At 49.9% G+C, this 24,403-nt stretch overlaps 1 protein-coding gene across 1 annotated transcript; it reads right to left on the bottom strand.

Annotated features, from left to right (window-relative positions):
• Nucleotides 1-24,151, bottom strand: RAB40B (RAB40B, member RAS oncogene family). Its single transcript, XM_060081499.1, has 6 exons — nucleotides 23,891-24,151; nucleotides 4,888-4,948; nucleotides 3,307-3,367; nucleotides 2,156-2,233; nucleotides 1,246-1,468; nucleotides 1-350 (listed from the first exon to the last, which is right to left on the bottom strand). Exons 1-6 carry the CDS (start codon nucleotides 24,030-24,032, stop codon nucleotides 79-81), a joined length of 837 nt encoding a protein of 278 aa, XP_059937482.1. The 5' UTR covers nucleotides 24,033-24,151; the 3' UTR covers nucleotides 1-78.
• Nucleotides 24,152-24,403: the final 252 nt, after the last annotated feature.

The raw sequence follows: 24,403 nt of genomic DNA, 5'->3' as shown, positions 1-24,403 counted from the left end.
CCGTGACATTGGCGGGTGTCTGCATCCAGAGCGGCCTCCTGCCTCCCACCTGTGCCACCCCTCTGCCTCGCGCCCTCCTCAGGAGACTTTGCAGCTGTTTCTGGTGCAGTGTTTGGGGGGGCTCTGGGGAAGGTGGGCGGCCTTTGCTTTTCGGAGGCTGGTCCTCTTGTGGCTGGAGCTGGTGGCGAGGGAACAGGGGCGGCCGTGCATCACCCTGGCATTCAGGCCGCTGGCCATCGAGAAGGACTTGAGGTGGCTCCTGAGGGCCGTGGGCAGTGGCAGCCTGTCCACCAGGTGCACGGGCGTGCAGGACACCACTGCCCGGCAGCACAGGTCCTGCAAGCTCAGTACTTGGGAAAGAAAAGAAAACCTATTTCATTTGTGTTGTCCTGGGCACGGGGCCAACGCAGGGGCAGCCACACACCTGTCCACCCTCCTCTCTGGGACTCTGGGGCAAGATGTCCTACCCTGTGCCCACGTGCAGTGATTGGAGATGGATGGTCCTGCTTTCATCACCTTAAATCCAGTTTGTCCCCAAACTTAAGACCCCCACCATCTCTCCCTCTAGGTCTGAGAGGTGAGTGGACTGCCCAGCGATGGCCAATGAGGTCTCCTCAGGACTAACGTGACCAACTTTTGGGGTCGGAGACCAAAGGGCTTCAGGAGACGTGCTTCCCCAACTGAGTAGCTGACACTGAAAACGTGTGTTATCAGCTTTATAAAGACGTATTGGAGAACACACCAGAAAAGCAAATGCTGTCATTTATGTTTCACCTACATCGTTCATTCTGTGAGTCAGGGTCCCTGCTCAGATAGAGAGGGGCTCCCAGGGGCCTGCTGGGAGGAGGAACGGCATCTCATCCCTGATGCAGTCGGGATACCCCTCAACCCCTGGAGGATCAGACAGAAGAAACACGACCCAGGGCTTTGGCTCCTTTTGGAATCAAGGTCCTAACAAATAACGTTCAGAACAGTGCTTCTCAACTGGGGGCGATTTGGACTCCCCAGGACATTCGGCAAAGTCTGGAGACATTTGTGGTTTTCACAAATGGGGGCAGGGAGACCAGGGACGCAGCTCACCCACAGCACACACGATGCCCCCACCAGAGGACACTCCATCCAAAATGGCACTAGTGCTGAGCTGCAGAAGCCCTGATTTAGGAGAATGGAGACTGTGGCCCAGGGAATGGGTCCTGGGAGGCTGAGCACTGGCGGGGCTGCAGGGTGGACTGGACGGACACCTACCCTTGCTTGGCCTCCAGAGCCGGTCCATCCCATGCCGCAGCAGCACGATCCTGGCCAGCTCCATAAAGGACTCAGTGATGTTGAAATTGCACAGCGGACTGACCTCAAAGAATGTCACACCCAGGCGTTCCGCATAGGCCTGGGCCTGTTCCGTGGGGACCTGCCGCTTGAAGGCCAGGTGCAGGCGGTTCCCCACCAGGATTTTAGGGACCCCTGGGGCGTGCTAAAGGGTGACAGAAGGGCAAGGAAAGTGGGTCACGTGCAGGCTTTGTTGTTGGTACCATGGGTGTCCCAGGGTGAATGGTGTCCACCCAGAACCTCAGAATGTGTCCTTTTTTGGAAATAGGGTCTGTGCAGATGTAATTAATTAAGATGGGGTCTTGGGGTGGACCCTAAATCCAGTCACTGTGTCTTATAAGAAGGGGAGAGGACATAGGACACACAGGGAGGAGGCCACGTGATGGTAGAGCAGAGACAGAGTGACACGTCCACAGGCCAAGGACCAGGGACTGTCGGCAACACCAGAAGCTGAAGGAAACAGGAAGGATCCTCCTCTCGATCGCGGCCCTGCCGACACTTTGCTTTTGGACTCTGACCTCCAAAACGGAGAGAAGACGTTTCTGTTGTTTTCAGCCACACAGTTTGTGGTGAGTTGTAACGGCTGCGCCAGGACACTCACACAGTGGGTGGGACTGACCACTCCACGTCTCCACTGGCAGTTGGGCCGGTCAGGCTGCCAGCAGGCAGCAGCCTGGTCACCACCTGTCAACCTACCTGACTGCATGCAGGGCCCAATCCTGTGCTGGGATGTGACGCGTCCTCCTCCCTGTGGCTGGAGCCTTGTGCCCTGGCCGCCCCAGCCCGCCCCCCCTCACAGGGCCACATGGACGGAGCCCTGGCCATGTCATACCTCATTGATCTCCTTAATCCACCGGTCGATGCCATCAAAGGACCAGCGGTTTGCGATGTCGTAGACCAGGATCACACCCTGGGGGAGGCAAAGTCACTTGTGGACAGTCTGGCTGGCATGCAAGCCACTCAGGCACACACTCACAACCAGCTAAATAGCCATTTTACTTATGTTAACACAAAACATATTATTTTGATTTGTCTGCCAAATGTAGCAGTTATATGATCACTTCCAGTGATATTTCATAAGCTCATTGATAAACCCTCAAATGTGAATGTGAGTTGGGGACTAGAATTCAATTCCCCACATTCATGAGCTGGTCCAGGGATACGGAATGCGGGGGTACTTCACAGACTACCCACCTGGACGGAGGGCTCTCACATACGTACAGACACACACACACATGAACACTGCGCACACACAGCCCACATGCCTGCATATTTATGTACACACATGTGTAGACGCACGTGCCTACACACTGCTCATGCACATGTACATACAAATGTAACACATGCACACACACATCCCTGATGCAGAGGGCTTGGGAGCCACCAAACAGTCCATGGCACACTTTTAGACTCTGGCATCAATTTTTGTTTGTTTGTTTTTGCGGTACGCGGGCCTCTCACTGCTGTGGCCTCTCCCGTTGCGGAGCACAGGCTCCGGATGCGCAGGCCCAGCGGCCATGGCTCACGGGCCCAGCCGCTCTGCGGCATGTGGGATCTTCCCGGACCGGGGCACGAACCTGTGTCCCCTGCATCGGCAGGCGGACTCTCAACCACTGTGCCACCAGGGAAGCCCCTCTGGCATCAACTTGTATGTGAGCTAATTGCCTTGTCCTCCAAGTATCCATTAAAAAACATTCCAAAAGTCATCACTCAAAGTCAGTTTGAGGGACTTCCCTGGTGGTCCAGTGGGTAAAACTCCGTGCTCCCAATGCAGGGCCCCAGGTTCGATCCCTGTTCAGGGAACTAGATCCCACATGCATGCCTCAACTAAGAGTCAGCATGCTGCAACTAAGAAGCCTGCATGCCATATCTAAGAAGCCCACGTGCTGCAACTAAGAGCCAGAACAGTCAAAGTAAATAAATTAATTAAAAAAAAAAAAAGAAAAACAAAGTCAGTTTGACCTCCCGGTTCAGGGGTATTACCTGTGCGCCCCGAGAGTAGGAGCGGAATATGGTACAAAATCTTCCCTGACCCGACGTATCCCTGGAAAAGATGTTGGAAATCTGTAAGAAGAAATCACTGCTTCCCGACAACAAGGTTTTTGAACTTGGGAGCCAGAGCAAATGCATTTTACAATTGTCAGTTGGTGGCCATCCCACAGAAAGTCCGAGCCCCCAACAAGACATTGGGCACTTTATCCCTGGAGAGATCTGGACATTGGGATGTCCTTTTGGGCTCATTCTCTTTTCTAATTATTTAAAAAGTCAACTAGAGAAAATAGTGATGGGTTTCAACATAATAATTCTGACATTTCAATAAGTCTAATTTAAGTTTTTAAAAAATTGTTTAATTTGTAGATAAAGCTGTGTAGTAAGGAATGTGAGTCTACACTGGGGGAGAAATAGGCCAAAGGATTTGGTGGGGTCACTCCACTTCCAATTAACTCTAAAAGATCATGGGAATCCCCTGGCCAGTCCAGTGGTTAGGACTCCTGGCTTTCACTGCCAAGGGCGTGGTGGCTTCAGTCCCTGGTCAGGGAACTAAGATCCCTCAAGCCATGTGGCACAGCCAAAAAAATAAATAAATAAAAATAAAAGGTCACATGAAGTCAGCCCTGTGGATGCATCCCCATGTTCATCAATACAAGGAAGTGACCCGGGGGTGCATTAACTAGGATAAAGAAAAATAACACATCTGGGATCGACTCTGCCTTGTGTGGGGGAATTTACTAAGATGGACCACCAGGACCAGGCAAGGGGGCTTCGTCTTAGACGCCGAGGAAAAAGGAGCAGCTGTTACAACAGCTTTCTGAGTCCCGTACAAGTTTGGGTTGAGAGGGGAGCCCTCAGGAGATCTCCGGGGAGGGAGGAAGGGAAAAGAGACTTGAGAGTCAGCAGTGGGAAGGGACAGGGCCATTGAGGGGACATCGTGGAGAGAGGCTTCCTGGCCCAGACTTGGGGGCTGACTGCTCCTGATTAGGGGCAGATGGGGGTGGGAGAAGGGGCTCCGGACCACTGCAGACACTTGTGGCTTGGGGAGAGGTCTGGCATGGTCAGGCGGGAGAAGGGAACCATGCAAATGACCATGCAGGTGGTCCAGGAGAGGGGATGACACAGGGGCTAGTGACAGTGGTCAGGAAAACCACATGGGTTGGGGGCAACTCAGGGATTAGTCACAGCAGGAAAACCCTAGTCCCCCACCTCCGGAACTGGAGGGGCAGGGGTGTGACCACAGTCTGAGCCAGGGCTGCCTGGAGTGGGGACCAAGAAAGAGACCCAGGCCAGAGCTAGGCGACACTCTGACCTCTTGCCCTCCTACCCTCCACCCTCCATCCTGTTGATCTTGGTCATGACACACAGCCCCTCTGGGCACTAGAGAGGCAAAAGCAGAAGCACGTCCACATGCTCTGGACAGACTCCAAGGTCCACACAGATCTCCCTCGGCGGGGCACTGGGTCAGGCTGGGGCCGAAGCAGTGGATATTCCCACAGGTGGTACCAGAGCCCCCGAGGGCCTGGACAGACCCGCCCTGTGCTCAGGAGCTGGGCAGGACCCCTGACTCACCAGAGCTGCAGCTTCACCCGCCGGCCGTCCAGCAGGATGGTGGTGGTCTTGTAGTCGATGCCTGTGAAAGAGGGTCAGGGTGGCTTAATGCAAAGCACTTCCGTAGTTATGCTCAGGTAAAAGGTGCAGATAAGAGAAACTCTCTCACGCTGGGGGAGAAAGGACTACCTGCCGGTGCAGATCCAGGACTCACAGAGACGGCTGGACTGGGCCCTGCTCGGACCCTCCCCTGGCCCACCAGCCTCGCCCACTTGCTCTGTGGAGCGGGGCCTCCAACCTCCCTCCACTCCTCCCTCACCACCACTGCCTCCAGCTCAGTGCCCAGGCCCCCGCCGCTGCCCAAAGGGTGGGCAAGCAGGAGCCCCCTGAACCGTTCAGCAGCTGGCTCCACGCATGGCCTGCTGGCCCTGGGTTTGCCGAGTGGCAGCCACTCACACACCCTTGTCTCCGCTGGACTCAGGGCTCAAACACGGACATAGTTTCCCCCAAGTTATCACACTAAGAATGTAAAAACCTGTAGAATATGAAATTAGGTATGAAGTATTATCTCAACTATGCAAAGACAAAATGTGTGTACGTATGTGCACAGGGGTGATGAAATAAAATTCATGTTTTATGGCAAGACAAGAAAAACTTAAACATAAAAAGGTTTTCTGCCCTTACGGGCCTCCTGGCTCCCCTTTAGTGTGTATTGTGCATCTGCATTGACCAGACCTCCTTAGGAGACAACATTCCTTCTTAATTTTGTAAACCGTCAGGATGACCTGCTCAGCACTTGATAACTCCTCAGGAAATAACCTTCCTTCCTAATGTTGTAAGGGGTCACGATGACCCAGTTTTGCTTTGGAGGAGCAGACCTGGATTGTATAAACTGTCAATATGTCATCTGATGTATATCCTTTTGTCTCAAAAATGTATATAATTGTACTTTTTTTTTTTTTTTTTTTTTTTTTTGTGATACGCGGGGCTCTCACTGTTGTGGCCTCTCCCGTTGCAGAGCACAGGCTCCGGACGCACAGGCTCAGCGGCCATGGCTCACGGGCCCAGCCGCTCTGCGGCATGTGGGATCCTCCTGGACCAGGGCACGAACCCGTGTCTCCTGCATCGGCAAGCGGACTCTCAACCACTGCACCACCAGGGAAGCCCTATAACTGTACTTTGACCTCTGACAGTTTTCAGAGCTTTCTGAAAGACTGTCTCCCAGGTTATAATCCTCAGGTTGGTGCAAATAAATGTTTCCATTCCTTTCTTAGACCAACTATTGATTAATTTTTTCAACATGCATGGCGTAGTTGGCAGGATATCAGAGACACCCACCAGAGGATACCTGGGGTCTACCCTAAACTGGTGCTCGGTACTAGCCCTTTGAGCCCCACCTGCTTCCTGGAGCTCCTCAGGTGTTCCGGTGAGTTCTCCTGATATCCAGATCTTATTATTTAAGTGATGATCCTACAAATTTTTTTTCAAGCTTTTTTGTACTTAAGACTTGGAGTCTTAAGGGGCACCAGTGCATTTCCTTGGCAGGGTCCTAGGGGGATCTAGGCAGGAGGCCCTGGGAAACATAGGTGGCTGGAGTTTCGTTAAATTTAGTTTAAATTAAAAACAAACAAAACAAAAAAACAAGGTGATATATGGTCTGAGCAAATGGTTTGCCAGGGAAACAAGAGACAGCTTGCTCAGCCCCAAGAACGAGGAACACCTGCTCCTTCTGGCCACAAGATGTCCTCAGGTGACTGAGAACCTAGTGGAAGTGTCTGAGGATCAATCTTTCAGGTGTGTAGCAGTACTACAGCAGATCCCACTACAACAATTAAGTAAATGCTGCTCTTCCAGGGACGCAGGAGATAAAGGCTGATCACCTACTGCTCCAAGCACCCACAGCGGTTTTAGATTGTTAGAGGGAGAAACCAAGACACATAAAAGAGCCGAACAGACACTAGCATAATTCCTTGGACAGCTAGACTCAGAAGCAGCACCCACAACCATACTTGTCCTCAGAAAGTTGTTCAGATCATATCTTTTCTCTGAATTAGGCAATCAAATTGATAATGGGAAATTGTGCTTCAAAGGTCAAACAGCTCCTGAATGGACAGCCACCTATGGGGATACCAGCTGGGTTTATATAGAGCTGATGCTTGCAAGTGCTTACCTAACTGGGAATCAAAGGAAATCCTGCCCTGAAATGACCAAGCTGGGATTCTTTTTTGGCATTCCAAACTGATTTTTCCGTGAACAGTCAGAAGAAGCCAGCAGAGGGTAATTTCTTACCATGTCAGTCAGTCTCCTGGACGCCCCCCCCCCACCCCCCACCCCCCGCCCACAGGGTCTACCGGAAACAAGAGTGATAAGAGCTTTTCTTTTTTCTAAAATTGGATTAGCAGCAGAAATTATTTGTAGGGCTATCTTCTTGGATCCTTTGAATTGGAAAGACTCCTAAATTGGAAAGCTCTCATCTTAAACTATTGTACCTATTTTAATTGGTATGCAAAAGCCCCAAAAGGCTTCAAAATTCCAAAATAGCCTCATTGAAGGATTTGTTGTAGAAGGCTAATGAAAGATTGATCATATAAAAGGTACCTACAATAAAAGACTATAAAACTGCCATAACTACTACTCCATCCTCCTTTTTTTCCTTTTTTTAATTTTTATTCATTTATTTATTTTTTTGGCTGCATTGGGTCTTCGTTGCTGGGCGCGGGCTTTCTCTAGTTGTGGCGAGCTGGGACTACTCTGTCGCGGTGTGTGGGCTTCTCACTGCAGTGGCTTCTCTTGTTGCGGAGCACGGGCTCTAGGCACGCAGGCTTCAGTAGTTTTGGCACACGGGCTCAGTAGTTGTGGCTCGCGGGCTCTAGAGCACAGGCTCAGTAGTTGTGGCACACGAGCTTAGTTGCTCCGCAGCATGTGGGATCTTCCCGGACCAGGGCTGACACCCATGTCCCCTGCATTGGCAGGCAGATTCTTAACCACTGTGCCACCAGGGAAGTCCCTAAATGGTTATCTTTAGAAATGGGACCACCTGAGGTTATAGGTGAGCCTCTTGGGGTCAAAGGTTGAACTGAGGGCCATAGTTAAAGAATTTCTTAAACCCAGGGAAGATCCTCAAAAGGTTTTGTAAATGGATTACCAAGATGGGAGGCCACAGGTCTGTCTAAACCTGTGACCACAGCTGATATTCAGGGCCTGATAGGAAAAAAAAAATTTTTTTGGCCTTCTCCTCTAAGCTGAATGAAGGAAAGAAAAACATTCCCACAGAGGTGGATGAGTATGTTCGTACTTTGCTATCATTTAGGTGGCCACCCAATTATCTGAGGAATTAAAAACAGCTGTCCTTGTTTTAGAACTCTAGTGTTTACAGGACCAAAGGTGTGGCTCCAGAAACAGCCCAAGGCCCACCAATCCTTTTACCACTCCCATAATCTCCCCTATTTATTTTAAGAGGCTATAAGTAAAAAAAGAAAATTCTGGCTTTAAGGGAAGAAAGAAAATCCTCCTAGGACAACTTGCATTTTTCCTCCTCTGCCTTTGAGATACAAATGTTCTACCCAGTCTTCTCCAGGAGCTCTTATCCAGGCCATCTCCTTTAATGCAAATTTCAGGAAGGTAACTCTTTTTTTAAAAAATATTAATTTAATTTAATTTATTTTGGGCTGCGTTGGGTCTTAGTTGCGGCACGTGGAATCTTCATTGGGGCAGGCGGGATCTCGTTGCGGTGTGCAGGCTCTTCGTTTTGGCGTGGCCTTCTCTCTCTCTAGTTGTGGCATGCGGGTTTTCTCCCTCTAGTTGTGGCGCATGGGCTTAGTTGCCCTGCATCATGTGAGATCTTAGTTCCCTGACCAGGGATTGAACCTGTTTCCCCTGCATTGGAAGGTGGATATTTTACCACTGGACCACCAGGGAAGTCCCTCAGGAAGGTCACTTTTTTTTTTTTAGCCCTAAAATTTATTTTTATTGAAGTATAGTTGAATTACAATGTTGTGTTAATTACTGCTGTACAGCAAACTGACTCATTTATACATATATATACATTCTTTTTCATATGCTTTTCCGTTATGGCTTATCTCAGGATATTGACTATAGTTCCCTGTGCTATACAGTAGGATCTTGCTGTTTATCCATTCTGTATATACCAGTTCGCATCTGCTAATCCCAAACTCCCACTCCAACCCTCTCCCACCCTTCTGCTCCCCCTTTTTTTTTATCCTGTCATCTGAACATAATTTGTACATCTCTGTATGATTTAGTGGATAACCTAAGATTACGGGGAAATGGGGAATGTGTTCAACTTCTGGGAAAGGATTCTTGTGAGAGGAAGTGCACCCTTCATTTGGTCTTCTTCAGGAAGGTAACTCTTATCCAAAGGAAAAAACGAAAGAGGGATAAGTAATTGGTAACTTGATTTGTCAAGGGCAATACAAATCTTAAATGTCTTTCCCATAAATATTAGTAAAAAGGATTTAGCCATCTAAACAGGTGACCTTGATTTGTTCCACCTGCAAGAAACCCAATTTGAATCCAACATCTTTTGTAACTTACGTGTTTTACATTATTATACCTGATTCATGGTTGAAACTCTGGAATGGGAACTGGGGTCTCTGTTTGTGTCTGTGTGTTTGTATGTATCTGTAAATGTGTGTGTTGTAGACATGTGGCATTGCCAAAATTAATTTGTAAAAGAGCTCTATTTAATTGGCTTAAAGGATAATAAGCACTTATACAAATACTCAGAAATATAAAAGGAATGAACCCAAATGAACTTCAGGATCACATGATCTAGGGTTAATTTTTAATGAATGAAAACAAGTTTGAGTTTATTGGTTTAATTATAAAGACATATCTTTTTTTTTTTTTTTTTGGCCACACCACACGACATGCGGGATCTTAGGTCCCCGACAAGGGACTGAACTCGCCCCACTGCCGTTGAAGTGCAAAATCTTAGCCACTGGACCACCAGGGAAGCCCCAATACAGACATACCTTTAAAGTCATCAACATTAAGTATATACTACTTTGTATGTAGGTTTACCAGAAATCAAATAAGATCATATAATTCCTGTCACAAAATTTGTCAACAAGAAAAATAACCTGATGTGATGAAACTTACAAGCAAATTAAATGTAAACAAGATAAGAGCTTTTAGGTGAACTCTTTAGGAATAATTATGTTTTAGGACTGTCTACTTAAAAATAGTTTCTCCAGATTTTTGGCAGTTTTGATTACACTTTATGTAACTTATAAAGTGATAGTTTCTTGCCTTTCACACTGTGTATCACCTACTCCTACTAAGATAATGATATCTAAACAAATTGAAACTATTGATCACATCTACAGTTCTCCATAAATTAATGAACATCCACAATGCACATGCTTCCTCCCCAGGTGGAAATTAACCTTCACACAGAAGAATCAGGGATGGGGCATACGTGGGGAGCAGATGTAGGGAGAAGGAACAGTGGAGAGAGTCCAGAATGGCTCAGCCTCAGGATCTAGCCTGAAACCAGGCCCACCCCTCAACCTGTCGGTTACATAAGGCCACAAACTCGTTTTTGCTTAAGCTTCTTTGAGTTGACTTTTTTGTTTGCACCCAAAAATGCCCTGACAGAAAATCCATGAAGCACAGTGACTGGAGAGAGGGACAGAGGAAACCTGACACACAAATCCTGGAAAAGCTGCGGAAGATACATTTTAACATCTTCCCAAAGCAGAGCACAATGCCTCCCACACCCCAGAATTTCACTGATAGTGAACATGTATTTAAAAGAAAATCTACAGGAATTCCCTGGCGGTCCAGTGGTTAGGGCTCCGCCCTTTCACTGCCGAGGACATGGGTTCAATCCCTGGTCAGAGAACTAAGATTGTGCAAGCCGCATAGTACGGCCAAAAAATAAAAATAAAAGAAAATCCAACTCAATGATAATGATCTAACTATTAACATTCAGGACCCAAACTGAACTCTGACTCTGGTGGTTGTTCCCACCAGGACAGCCCTGCCAGGTCACCTGCCCTCGGCACACTGACCCTGACGCCCGGGACCCTGAGGCACCCTCCCAGAGCCGTGTGTGCTTTGGAGACCCAGGCCCACTCGGTCTCCATCAGTGTTAGTGTCCTTTAGAACTGCAACCCGGCCTACTTCCCTCCATCTATGCAGCTGTGCACTGCCATGGAAGGCCCCTCCTTTGAACTGGGGACAGGGAAGAGCAGGGGAGGTCTGGGGCTGGGAGATAAAGCTTGAAAAAACACTGCCCACCCTCACCCCCCATGTGATCTGTAGGGTGGAAAATGGGAACGGAGATGGGCTAGCCCTCTGGGCACCCCACAGGTCCCCCACGTAGCACTGTGAAGACCCTGCAGGGAGAAGCTCTGTGATACGTGGGATCAAATCCCAGTCCTGACGACCAGCGGCTTCCTCCCTCTCCCCGTGCCTCAGTTTCCCTGACAGCTCACGTCTGGTACCTGCCGCCAGCAGTAGCCTCAGCTCAGCACAAGCTCCATTCTTCCCCAGGACTTTGGGTCCCAGGATAAACCCTCTGTCTCAGCTGTACCTGCCACAGAGAAGCCCCCAAATTCCACCCATTCACGCCAGGTTCGAAGTCCCATTGGGAGAAGAGTCTCTTTTTTCATACACTTATTTATTGAACCGTTTTATGTTCCTCCTGTTATGTGTTTGCTCTGTTCCTATTGTATTTCCTCTCCTCTGTTACTTCATGTTTTTGACAGTAGTATTGTCAGTGTTAGGGTCAAAAGGTGTAACGCACATTCGTTGCACTTAGCTAATTCACCAAGAACTCTGTCCATCAAAATAAAACAAAAATACACAAAAGCTCCTAGAACAAAGCCTGTTGGAATGTTCACTGAGTGAGTCAGGACAACAGAGACAAGAAGAGAGATAATTTTAGCCTGAAAAACAGCAAATGTCAAATGCCAAGACACTCCCTACACTTTGAGGCCACGTGATGTGTAAATAATCTATTTCAGCTCTCCAGCACCTGCCCAACTCTATCTCTGTGAGCAAGAGGAAGCAAACATGTAAATACTGGTTAAGTATCATTGACAAACATATTCATCATGACGACCTGACTTTTGAGAACTTGTCTTATGTTGAATTAAAGTATCAGAAAGCAGGGTGCTGGCTGCCAGGGGCGGGGGAGGGTCCAGGTTTCCATTTGGGGGGTGAGAAAAATGTTCTGAAATGAGAAAGTTACAGGGTCGTGAATGTACCAAATACCACTGAATTGTTCACTTTAACATGGTTAATTTTATACTATGTGAATTTCACCTTAAAAGAATGTATATACATATGCGCTATCCAGAGACCGACTCTGGCCTGGCTTCCCCGATCAGAAGGGCACTTTGTTGGGAGATGTTGGGGTGCCTCACAGGACCAAGGGGGCGGGAGGGCTGCATAATGGGGCTCAGGATGGGAGAAGCAGGGAGACCCCAGGGCTGAGGTACAGGCCGAAGCTTCACCCATGGCCAAGGCCCAGAACCTGCCCCTGCCGGGCTGCCTCCCGTTTCTAAATGGTTCTAAAAGTGAGTCATGCTTTTTTTTTTTTTTTTTTTTTTTTGGCCGCGTGACATGTGGAATCTTAGTTCCCTGACCAGGGATGGAAGCCGTGCGAAGCGCAGAGTCTTAACGACTGGACCCCCAGGGAAGTCCTGCAATTCATGTTTTAAATGGGCATTTGAAGTGTGTTCATCATATGAGAATCCCACACAGAGAGCAGTTACTGAAATCAGCACCAGTCCCCCTCCTCTTCAGAATCTACCCCACCTCCTTTTTGAAAAGGAAAGTATGTTCCCTGCACATTTCTCCTTCCTGGTTTTGCTCTGTGAAATAGCAAAGCCCTGTGACCCAGGTGCTTCCAGGCTCCTCGTGGCCTGGCTGCCCCAGCTCATCCACACAGCTCCCAGCTCTTAGCTGCCTGAGCCGCTCACTCCCCACTCTGTGGGCTAAACCCTCCCACACCCTCCCTGGCAGGGACAGGACCACTGTCACACCTGCCTTGTTCCCTAACGGCCTGTGTCTGTGCTGAGCTGCTGCATCCAGGTACCCTATGAAATCCCACAGCAAGGACAAGCCCCACCAACCAGATACCGGCGGGACCTGGCACATCATCCCCCATGAGTGAAACTGGTGAGTAACCCAGAGCCTTCCCTAACCATCGCTCGGGCGTGGCCAGATGATAGCCCCCTCTTTCCAGAGCCCTGACACCTCAGAGGGTCTCAGTCCCTTCAAATTGCAGGGCTGCCCCTGCCAGGTCTTGAGGTCACCCTGAACCTGGACTCAGGCTGAGGCAGGAGATAGATGGGCCCCAGGCTGAACAGTTTCTCCCCTGTGGACAGAAACTCCATAAAAGCAGGATGATGGAGGAGGCTGGGCCCTGCCCAGATAAGAGATAAAAGACCACATATTCCTCATTCTTGAAGTCAAGGAAACCTCCCTGACTACACATGCACAGAAAGGCTCCTTGGAGGTCAAAAAGGGAGGGGGCACCACCCCATAGTAAGTGATGTCAACTACCCATAGGCCTCTTCGCTAGAATCCATCTTGGCTAAGAGATGCGTGCGCGCACACACACATGGGAGGACCCTGAGATAAACCAAATATAGATTCAGAACCAGGTAAAGCAAGATGATTGCCAAAGGAAACCTGGAAGAAATGCCCCATAAAAGTGATTCAAACTACCACAACGGCGCGACTCTCTCTTTGAGCCCGCCCGTGTGTCTATCCACAGGTACTGTACTATTTTTCCTCCTAATAAACACTTTACTTGCCTCACTACTTTCCGTCTCTATGTCTTTATGTGGCAATTCATTTCTACACAGCGACGGGTCAGGGCCTTGTCACTGTCCATTGGTCCCTGGTGGTCAGTGGCTAGGATTCAGTGCTCTCACTGCCACTGCCAGACCTCAATCTCTGGCCGGGAACCGAAATCCTGCTTGAAGCCGCTGCAGGCTGAGGCCACCCGAGATCAAGGCCACCAATAGGGTTCAGCGGTCAGGCCAGGAGGGGCCTCCCCCCGCCCTACTTTGGACAGCCCAACAGTCTGGGTGACGCTGCCAGGGAAAGCACTGCCATCCTCCATGGAAAAAAAAAGGGTGGCGGGACTTCCCTGGTGGCACAGTGGTTAAGACTCTGCACTCCCAATGCAGGGGGCCCAGGTTCAATCCCTGGTCAGTGAAGTAGATCCCACATGCTGTAACTAAGAGTTCGCGTGCCACAACAGAGGAGCTGGTGAGCCGCAACTAAGGAGCCCACAAGCCACAGCTAAGACCCAGCGCAACCAAATTAAAAAAAAAGGGGGGGGCGGGTGCATCTTTGATTTTAAAGTGCAGTTTTCTGATATCAGCACCCCTTTTTCCTGCCTGTCCCACAGTGGGGGCCCCCCAGGCTCTGCCATCCACCACCTCCAGTCCGGGGTGGTCAGCCCCCAGGTGAGCTGTGTCAGGGAAGCGGAGCTTTAATTTCAGTAGCACCCCTGTGCAAATACATCCAACCATGGAGGTGCCATGTGTCTTCAGAAGGAGCCCGAGCCCCTGCTGATTCAATCTCCTACTTTCATCCCTTGGGAGCAGCAGAGGCTGAGACCACCTGCTGTGTGTCAGGGGAAGGAAAGGACCTCACTGGAAACACACACGGAGGCTCTCGTCACTGGTTGTGATCACGACCAGCTGAGCAACTGTCCCAAAGCTGGACGGCAATCCAGGCCACCTGTCCATGCTCTGGAGGACAGTTTCAGATGAGCTGCCCTGAGCTTGGAGAGCCCATGCCAACTTCCCTAACTGTGGTCTCAGGACACTAAATGTCAGAGAGGGTGAGAGGCTAGACAGACACCTATGCAAGATCTGTATGCTAAAAGCTATAAACCACTAATAAAATAAATCAAAGAAGATCTAAATAAGTGGAGAGAAATACTGTGTTCATGGATTGATAGACCCAGTATAGTTAAGATGGCAGTTCTCACCAAATGGATCCACAGATTCAGTCTCAAAGACTCTAGCAGGATTTTTCAGAGGGGGGGTTAGAAATCGACAAAGCTGAATTTTATTATTTATTTATTTAAAAAAAATTTTGGCCCACCTTGCGGCTTGCGGGACCTTAGTTGCTCATCCAGGGATTGAACCCGCACCCTCTGCAGTGAAAGCACAGATTCCTAACCACTGGCCTGCCAGGGAATTCCCAAAGCTAAATTTTGCATGGAAAGTTAAAGGAATTAGAATAGTCAAAACAATTTTCAGGGCTTCCCTGGTGGCGCAGTGGTTAAGAATCCGCCTGCCAGTGCAGGGGACACGGGTTCGAGCCCTGGTCCTGGAAGATCCCACATGCCGCAGAGCAACTAAGCCCACGCGCCTAGAGCCCATGCTCCCCAACAAGAGAAGCCACCGCAATGAGAAGCCCGCGCACCATGACGAAGAGTAGCCCCCGCTCACCGCAACTAGAGAAAGCCCGCGCACAGCAACAAAGACCCAACGCAGCCAAAAATAAATAAATAAATAAATAAATTAAAAAAAAAACAATTTTGAAAAAAAGGAACAAAGTTGGAGGACTCACACTACCCAATTTCAAGACTTACTATATATATATATATATATATATATATTTTTTTGTGGTACGCGGGCCTCTCACTGTTGTGGCCTCTCCCGTTGAGGAGCACAGGCTCCAGATGCGCAGGCTCAGCAGCCATGGCTCACGGGCCCAGCCGCTCCACGGCATGTGGGATCTTCCCGGACCGGGGCACGAACCCGTGTCCCCTGCATTGGCAGGCGGACTCTCAACCACTGTGCCACCAGGGAAGCCCCTGCTTTTATTTTTAATCAAACAAAATACCAGTCCTGTCACGAGTCACCGTATGATTCAAATTCATGAGTAAACTCAGCTGAGTCACATTTAAGGGAGGGTAATCCATTAATTATTAGCTTCAAGAGGTTGGAATACACAACTCATATAAACAGAAAAACAGCCTGAGTGTCACTTTGGCTGAGGAAACCCCAGGATCAGTTAAATGGCCTGCGTGGTTCTCCACCAACAGCTTTAGGGCACAATCTCCCAAGAGATGGCCAGCAGCAGGTGATTTCGGGTGGGAAAGGCTGGCATCCAGAGAAAGATTAAGAAGCCAGGCACAGAGTCCCGGGGCTGGAACTGCTGTGATTGGCTGCCGGGCACAGCACAGATGCCAGGACAGGTACCTTCAAAGACTGGGGACCCTGATGTTTTCCATCTCTTGATTCTAGAAGCATGCCGATCTCTCTCTCTACCCGCCAAGTCTTAGAAAACAAGTCATGCTGTAAGGCCCCATTAACCAAAATCCCAGGTCTGCCGCACTCAAGTCAGAAGTCCCCACAGCAGCCTGAAGGTGACAGGGGCCTGGGTACCAGATTCTAGACTTTGCAACATGTTAAAAAGAGGTTAAGACCTGGAATGCCAAAACCACTTAAGAAAATAGAAACCCCGGGGCCAAATTCTCAGAAATGTAATTGATTACCATTATAAAGTCCCCAAAAGGCAAAGCATGCTGTGGCAAAAATAAGACCACCTAAAAAGACAAGTTGTTCATAGTAGCAGACTGATGAAATGCTGGAGGCATCTTAAGCCAGAGTGGTGCAGTCAGACCAGCTTCAGGAGCCCCTGGAGGCCCCGCAAATGGGTGGGTGGACAGGTAATCTTGCTCCTGGAGAGAAGGAGGGGGAAGGCAACCCAGGTCAAGTGGGGAATTTGGTTGAGGCCTCCAAGGAGGCAAGCCCACTTCTGAAGAAGGTAAACCCTGAAGATGTCACTGAAGCTATTATCTTATATCGGGACCCCTTTAAATTGTCTTCTTTGTGGATCTGACAAAATCTACATAATGGATATTTTTAGGTCCAAACCCCTCGGGTGCTGCAGCTCTTCTGCTTTTGCTTATACACAATTCACTCTTTGTAGCCAATTAAGCTAAAGAAGCCTGGAAAGTTTGAAACAAAGGTCCCAAACAATCTCTTAATGTGAAGTGAACCCACAGCCTGCAAATGCTTGGTGACACACTGGTGACACACCAGCCACTTCCCCATGCCTTGTTGCTTCTCTTCACCCCACACAACCGGCCACATCGAACCTGAGCTCCTGGGCCAGCAAGGAGTGAGCAGGTGCGGCTGGCAGGACCCAGGCAGGACCTCGAGGCTGTGCCTGCCCGGCCGTGCTCACCCTGCAGCCACTCAGGCGTCCTGTGCCAGTGACAGAGGACACAAGGGGTGGTGGGTGGGCCTCTGGCCCCAGTAGCTGAGTCTCTGTCTGGGAGGAACCTGGGCTGGCCGGTTCTGAGTCCCTCCCTGCCTGTCACCTGAAATCAGGTTTGCCTTGGGCTGGGGGCTGCAGGGGTTAGAGGTGAGACTAAAGGGGCTGTCACCACCGCAGAAAGGAGACCCCACAGGACACAGGGGAAGTAGGGCTGATTCAAGGGCTTTTAAAGAGAAAATATGATATAAATGCAATTTTATCATTTTCAAATACACGGAAGTATTTATGACATAATTTAAAAAAAACAACGCATTAAATTTATTGAGTGCTCACAAGTGGTACCAAGGGAGGTGAAGGAGTTACACCAAGAAGAAGTGGGATAAAACACGACTCGACTCTCAGTTCAAACTTGAAAGTGATGACTTTATAAATCGTGTTTTGAATCTTAAAGTGGTTGCCCAGGGAAACCGGCAGAGTAGCTTTAAGCTGCCTGCAGCAACTAGAAGGCCGCAGGAGGGTGTGTGAATCTCCTGGTGGAAAGACTGTCAAAGGCAAAGAGAAAGGACAAATAACCTATCTCACGAGATGATTCTTCTATACTCTCAATAAGTGGAAGTTATTATTTTTATCTCTTGGCAGAAATGAAACTGAGAAAGAAAGATGGGATCTTCCTGCTGGGAAAAGGAAGCTGGAGAAATAGCCAAAAGACAGTAGTCAGAGAAACAGTGAGTCTCCTGCTGGGAAAAAAACTAGGAGGCAAGAGATTGCGGCCTTTGGTGTCAGTTTGATCCACTTCCCTCTCCCGTCACTAATGAAATGAACAAAATGTAGAAACTTGGCAATCAGAGAAGGAAAGGGTATGGCCCTGGTGCCAGGAACACCCCAGCTGGAGCCCAGGGGAGACCCAGGATTAACAGAAGGCAGAGCCCAGCTGCTGAGGCCTTCTTTCTTTTTTTTTCTTTTTTACATCGTAAAGCACCGAGCTGATCTCCCTGTGCTATGCTGCTCCTTCCCACTAGCTATCTGTTTTACATTTGGTAGTGTATATATGTATATATAGTGTATATATGTCGATGCTACTCTCACTTCACCCCAGCTTCCCCCTCCCACCCCATGTCCTCAAGTCCATTCTCTATGTCTACATGTTTATTCCTGCCCTGCAACTAGGTTCACCAGTATCTTTTTTTAAGATCCATATATATATATGCATTAGCATACGGTATTTGTTTTTCTCTTTCTGACTTACTTCACTCTGTATGACAGACTCTAGGTCCATCCATGACGCCTTCTTTCCACTTCTGCCTGGAGCAGGACTTCCGAGGGGAGAGGAGGCGGGACTAGGCACCAACCCACCAGACAAAAGTGAGGCTCCAGGGCCAGCAGGGGCCTGGCGGGACCAGGAGTGTGCACGTCACCCGTCACCCGTGGGAGGGGAGGACAGCTCCCTGGGCAATGGGCCACCCGGCAAGGGGTCTGCGCAGCCCACACTCCCCCTCCTGCTCTGCCCGGAGCTCAGGTTACAGGACAGGGTCAGGAACCCAAGGGCCCTTCCCTCCCTGAGTAGGCTGAGAGGAAAACAGAAGGTCTAGCTTGGAGAAGCCAGGCCTCACCAGACTCTGTCAGAGCACAGAATACGTGCAGGCGGATCTGCCTGGGTGTGAGCAAAACGCAGGGAAATGCAGCAGCGCCACCTGCAAGCACTGGGCAGACCCACCTGCAAAGGAGAAAGCATGCAGGTGGGAGGCTGTACGGTCCCTGGGCTGCCAAGCGTGACAGAGCAATGCCGGGAAAGGGGGTCTCCCACTGCATATCTACTTGGAAAAGAATGTGTCTTGACCCCTCCCCCGCATCCCTCATCCCAGCAGGATGGCAGCCACCAACGTCAGAGGTAAGACGGTGGAGCCTCAGGGGACAGCCCCACCCTGGGACAGGCAGAGACTTGTTCAACACACCCAGAGTCCCTGCCATGAACACCCATCATTTATTTGGACTGTGCTAAAATGAAGGGCTTCTGTTCTTAGAAATACTATTAATGGGGTGAAAGGCAACACAGACGAGCGTAGATACTCACAATACGTATTTCTGACAAGGGATTCACAGCCAGAATACATTTTTCAAACACTCCTACTGACCAGTAAAATAAATTCAACCTAATGAAAAATGGACAAAGGTGTTCAATCTCATTAGTCATCAGAAAAATGCAAATTCAACTACACTATACTTTCCAGAACGGCTAGAATGCAAAACAGCAAGAACCAAATCTTGGTGTTGATGTGGGCAAACAGAACTCCCGATCTTCGCAGTGAGAGTGTAAACTGAAAACAATTTTGGAGAATCTTCTTAAGTTAAACATATGCATACCATAATACTCATCCATCCCAGGTTTAGGTCTATTCTGACAGAAACGCATCTTTTGTGCTCTAAAGACACACGGTGGGAATGTTCACAGCAGGACGAATCACAACAGCCAGAAACTGGAAACCACAGAAATGCCAGCCCCAGCATGATGCGTAAATAAACAGATCGAAGTACGTTCACACCAGGGATATCATAAACCTTCCACAGCCATACACAACCCAGGAGAGTCTCACACAACGGGAGCAAGAGAAGCAGTCACATTACAACTCTCACTTTTACACAGAATGAATGAGACAAAAGTGGCCCATGTTGTCAGAAGCCAGGCCAGTGGTGACGCTGCAGGGTGTCATGGCTGGGGGAGGGCTGGGGGCCCAGGGGCCTGTTGGTGTTGTGCTTCCTGGGTGCTGGTTGCATGGGCGTGTTAGCTTTGTGAAAATTCACTGAGCTATGCAATTACAATAGGTACACTTACCTATATGTAAATCATACTTCCATAAAAAGTTTAAAAAGGAAGGGAAAAGAGATAGAACCTAACTTAAAAGGAAATATGACCCCAGGAGCAGAAGGAAATTCATCCCAGTTACTTCATGCAATGGAACAACCTAATAAAAACAGGCTGTTGGTAAAATAAGAGTTCAAAGGAGAGTTTTTAATCAGATGAATTTTTAAAGAATTCTTTAAAAATTAAAAAAAGGAAAATTGTAAAAGTAAGGAAAAATTAGACACCAAAAGGACATCAATACTGAATTAACAAATAAGTTAGAACAGCTAGAAACAGTTTGCTAAAATAAAAATTACCAATACATAGGAAAGCCTTGAGAGTACCACAGAAATGCAGAGAGAAAGACAAAAAGAACAAGGCACTTAGAAGACATGAATGGAGGACAGATAAAAACAGCCCAACATAAGAATAATCAGTGTAGTAGGCAGAATAATGGCCCACCAAAGAGATCTGTGTCCTAATCCCCAGAATTTGTGGATATGTTAGGTTACATGGAAAAGGGGAATTAAGTTTGCTAGTCAGGGATGAATTGGGAGATTGGGATTGACATATATACACTAATATGTATAAAATAGATCAGTAGTAAGAACCTGCTGTATAAAAATAAAATAAAATAAAATTCAAAAAAAAAAGTTTGCTAGTCAAGTGACCTTAAATTACAGAGATTATCCTGGATCATCCAGCAGCCCCCATGTGATCACAAGCATTCTTAAAAGTGGAGCAGGAGGCAGAGAGTCTACATCAGAATGATGAGATGGGAGAAAGGCCCCCCACCCCCACTGCTGGCTCTGAAGGTGGGGGAGGACCCACAAGCCAAGAGACACAGGCAGATTCTAGAAGCTGGAAAAGGCAGGAAAACAGACTCACCCCTAGCACGTCCAGAAAGGAACACAGGCCTGCCGACTTTGATTTTAGCCTATGAGACTGTGTTGACTACCGACCCCCAGAACTGGAAGAGAAAAAATTTGTGTTGTTTCAAGACACTAAGTTTGTGGCAATTTGTCCAGCAGCCACAGGAAACTAATATAACTGGTGTCCCTGAAATAGAAACACTAATAAATGTAACAGAAGATGTTTTAAGGACATAAAATAAATTTCCCTAAAATTAAAAAAGAAATCTGCAAATTTAAAGAGTACTCAGTGTACCAGGAGTTCAAGATGAAGCATTCAGCTCTGAGACATGGTCTGGTTACGCTCATGAAATGAAGCAAAAAGAAGGAATCTGTCAGAAATTCACGAAGAAAATGCAAATCACCTACATGGGAAAAAAAATCAGCTGACTTCAGGCTTCCCCACATCCAATGGCAGAGGGTTGTGGAGCAATGCTTACAAAGGGTTGAGGGAAAGAAAACAGAAGCTAAGAATATTACACCCAACCAAGATACTGTTCAAAGATAAGAGTCAATGGACAGACACTGTCAGACATGAAAATGCTCGGGTAATACTCACGAGCCCTTCCTGAAAAATGATTGAAAATGAAATTAGCTAATTAGACAGCAAAATAAAAGGACTATCGGTGAGCACAGAGTTCTCTGAAATGTTGAATTAACACTGAGCAATTGTGGGCACTGTAGCTACGATACAGAATAGGGTGTTAGGAACCTGGGCAACGTGAACATAACAGCACAGGCCAAAAACTCAGGCGGCGGGTGGAGGGGGATGGGTTGTGAGACTGAAATGCCCTCACCTTTCCTGCCAGAAGCACGCACAGTGTTTCAAAGTGAAACGTATCTTTAAAATAATAATGATGATGATTCCAATTTCTTACAATTTTTCATAATCTCTTTTCTTAATCCAAGAAGAATCTTTCCGTAAATCAAAAACCCACATAGGGCACATCTATCATATCGGGTCTTTTCTGCAGTGTCTCAAGCCAAACTGACAACAAAACCTTTCATGGAAAGTGTCTTTTTAGCCTAAATCCTCCCTCTGTGTCAAGGAAAAACCTTGAGAAGAAAGCGCTAACTAGTTGTTAGCAGTCTTGGTTCAGCACATAGAATGAAAGTAATGAAGCAGAAGCACCAAGCCTCCGTTCACACCAGCCAGAAGGACCTCCTTTTATAAACATTTGTCTACATTCCTCCTATTTGCCCCTGCACTGTTCACCTACTACAGAACAGAAAACGTTCCGCAGCCTGTTCCCCCAAACATACACAGCGCTTTATTTGCTGAATGTTTTGTTACTCCACCTCTGGCCCATCCATTCACTGAGCCCCAGGCCCAGAGGACACAGCCGTGAAGGAAACAGACACAGCCCCCACCTCCCACCCCGTTGAAATCCAGCACTGCGCTGTCCAGCAGAACTCTGCCGTCTCACAAGTGGCTGTCCAGCACTTAAAATGTGGCTAATGCACACTTTTAGTTGTATTTCATTTTAACTACGCGTGCTTTAAATGTAAAAAGCCACACACGTGGTTAATGGCATCATCTTGGACGACATGGATCTAGAATCAGAATCTGCATTTTCATAGGACTGGGGATGAATCTTACTATGCACTGCAGTGTGAGGATGGATCCAGGTTTTCACCATCAGCTCATGTCCCCCATCTCAAACCTTCCCCAACTCAGTTTGCCACCCACTGTCTTTTCAATCCTACCCTGCCTGATCAGGACAGGAAGCACCCCCAGGCTGGCTTGAACATTAAGACTCCAGTCCCTGGGCTGCCCTTTTCGGCTCCCCAGGAACCAGACTGCAAGCCCAGGAGCAGCAGCGTCTGTGTTGGAAATGTGGCTCCCACCCCTGAGATGACAGCTCAAAGGTCTCCTTCCACAGCCACTCATTCTGCACCATCCAAGCAGCCTGTGGTGGGTAAAGCCCTGTGGAACCGCAGGACACCTGGTTGTCCTCCCACCTCCTGGCCCAAGTTCCTGCCCACGCACTTTCCTCTCCGACCCGCTTCTTTTCCTCCTAATGTCCACCCCCTCTCAGGGGCTGCTGCTCTCAAACCACAAACTTCGGGGACACCCTGCCGGCTGTCCTCTGGACGCTCTGGCCTCCCCTCACCCTGGGACCCACTCTCCTGCACTCTCTGTCGGTGATTCCCTTCCTGCGCCCCAGGTCACACTCCCTAGGGTCACTTGGGTTCCTTGCCCTCCCAGGCCTGTTTATCAGTGCAAGGAGCCCCTCTACACGTCACCCTGGAGAAGCCTCGAGACTTGTTCTCTGCGCCTTCTCCCTCCCCTTCCATCCGACCACCTGGGAGCCTGCACCCGCTGCGCTCCGATCCCACGCTCCTGTCCCCTCGCGCCAGCGCCGCACCCTCCACGCGTGCTTTCCAAACTAGTCGCGCACAAGTGCGGCCTCCCTGCGGGGCACCCCGGAGCAGCCCTGAAAACCCCTCTCCCCAAACCCGGGCTGCATGGCGGCACGCTCTCCTCCGCCTAGCCGTCACCCCCAGATCGGGAGGACCCCAGCGCCCTATCCAGCCGCTCGCTCCCGCCGCACGCGCTGCGTGCGCCTGTCCCAGCCCCACCCCCATGAGCTGCCTGGGTCCCCCACGTCCGGGGTTGGGGAGGGGGTGCAGCCAGGGCTGCCCGCGTAGTGCGGGCGGGATCCAGGCAGAGCCTGGACGGCCCTGAGCCCGGCGCTCCCTTCCCCGGGTCCGCGTCCCCTCTCTTCCCCGGTCCCCGCGCGCTCCACCGCCTCTCCTCCCCGCGCCTCCGCGACCTCGTTTTCCCTCCCAGGCCCCGCGCCCCCCGTTCCCCTGGCCCGCCGAGCGCTCCCCTCCAGAACCCCGCGCCTCCCCGGCCTCCCTGGCCTCTCTTGCTCCCGTCTTCGGCCCCGCTCCCCGGGCCCGCGTCCCCTCTCCTCCTCAGCCCCCGCGCGCTCCCCCCCGCTCCTCCACTGTCCTACCCGGCCTCGCTCCCGGACCTGCGCCCCTCTCCTGCCAGGTCCCCGCGCGCTCCATCCCCACTCCTTCCCGGCCCGGTGCTCACCCGCGGGGTGACCGTACGGGGACTCGGCCGCACCGTCCTGCAGGCTCGCCAGGATCTCGCCCTTGCCCACGTCGCTGTCGCCCACCAGCAGGAACTTGAGCAGGAAATCATAGGCGCGGACCGGGCTGCCCCCGGTGCTCATCGTGCCGCACCGGCGCCCGCGCTCATGCCCGGCCCGCGGGACAGCTCAGAAGCGGCGGCAGGGAAGCCCAGCGCACGGCTGGCCCCGCAGTCCTTGGAGGGCTGCTGGCCCCGCGGCCCCTGATGCCTGACAGCTCGCAGCCCCGCTCTGCCCAGCCATTGGCTGGCCGCAGTTGCTAGGGCGGCTGAGCGCGCTCACTGGCTGGCTGCCCGTCCATCTAGCTTTCGTCTCCGCCTCCAGGCCTTTCCCCACCCGCCCCTCCCGGGAACTTACGGCCTCTGCCGCCAATGGTAGATGGAAGGCGGGGCCGGGGCGGGGCAGAGGACGGCGATGCTACTGCCACAGCCAATGGAGGTCCGGAGGCGGGGTGG

This window comes from Mesoplodon densirostris, chromosome 18 (assembly GCF_025265405.1).
Source record: "Mesoplodon densirostris isolate mMesDen1 chromosome 18, mMesDen1 primary haplotype, whole genome shotgun sequence".
NCBI classification, from domain to species: Eukaryota; Metazoa; Chordata; class Mammalia; order Artiodactyla; family Ziphiidae; genus Mesoplodon; species Mesoplodon densirostris.
Note: the sequence above shows the minus strand (reverse complement) of the source record. Positions and strands in the feature narration are given on the sequence as shown.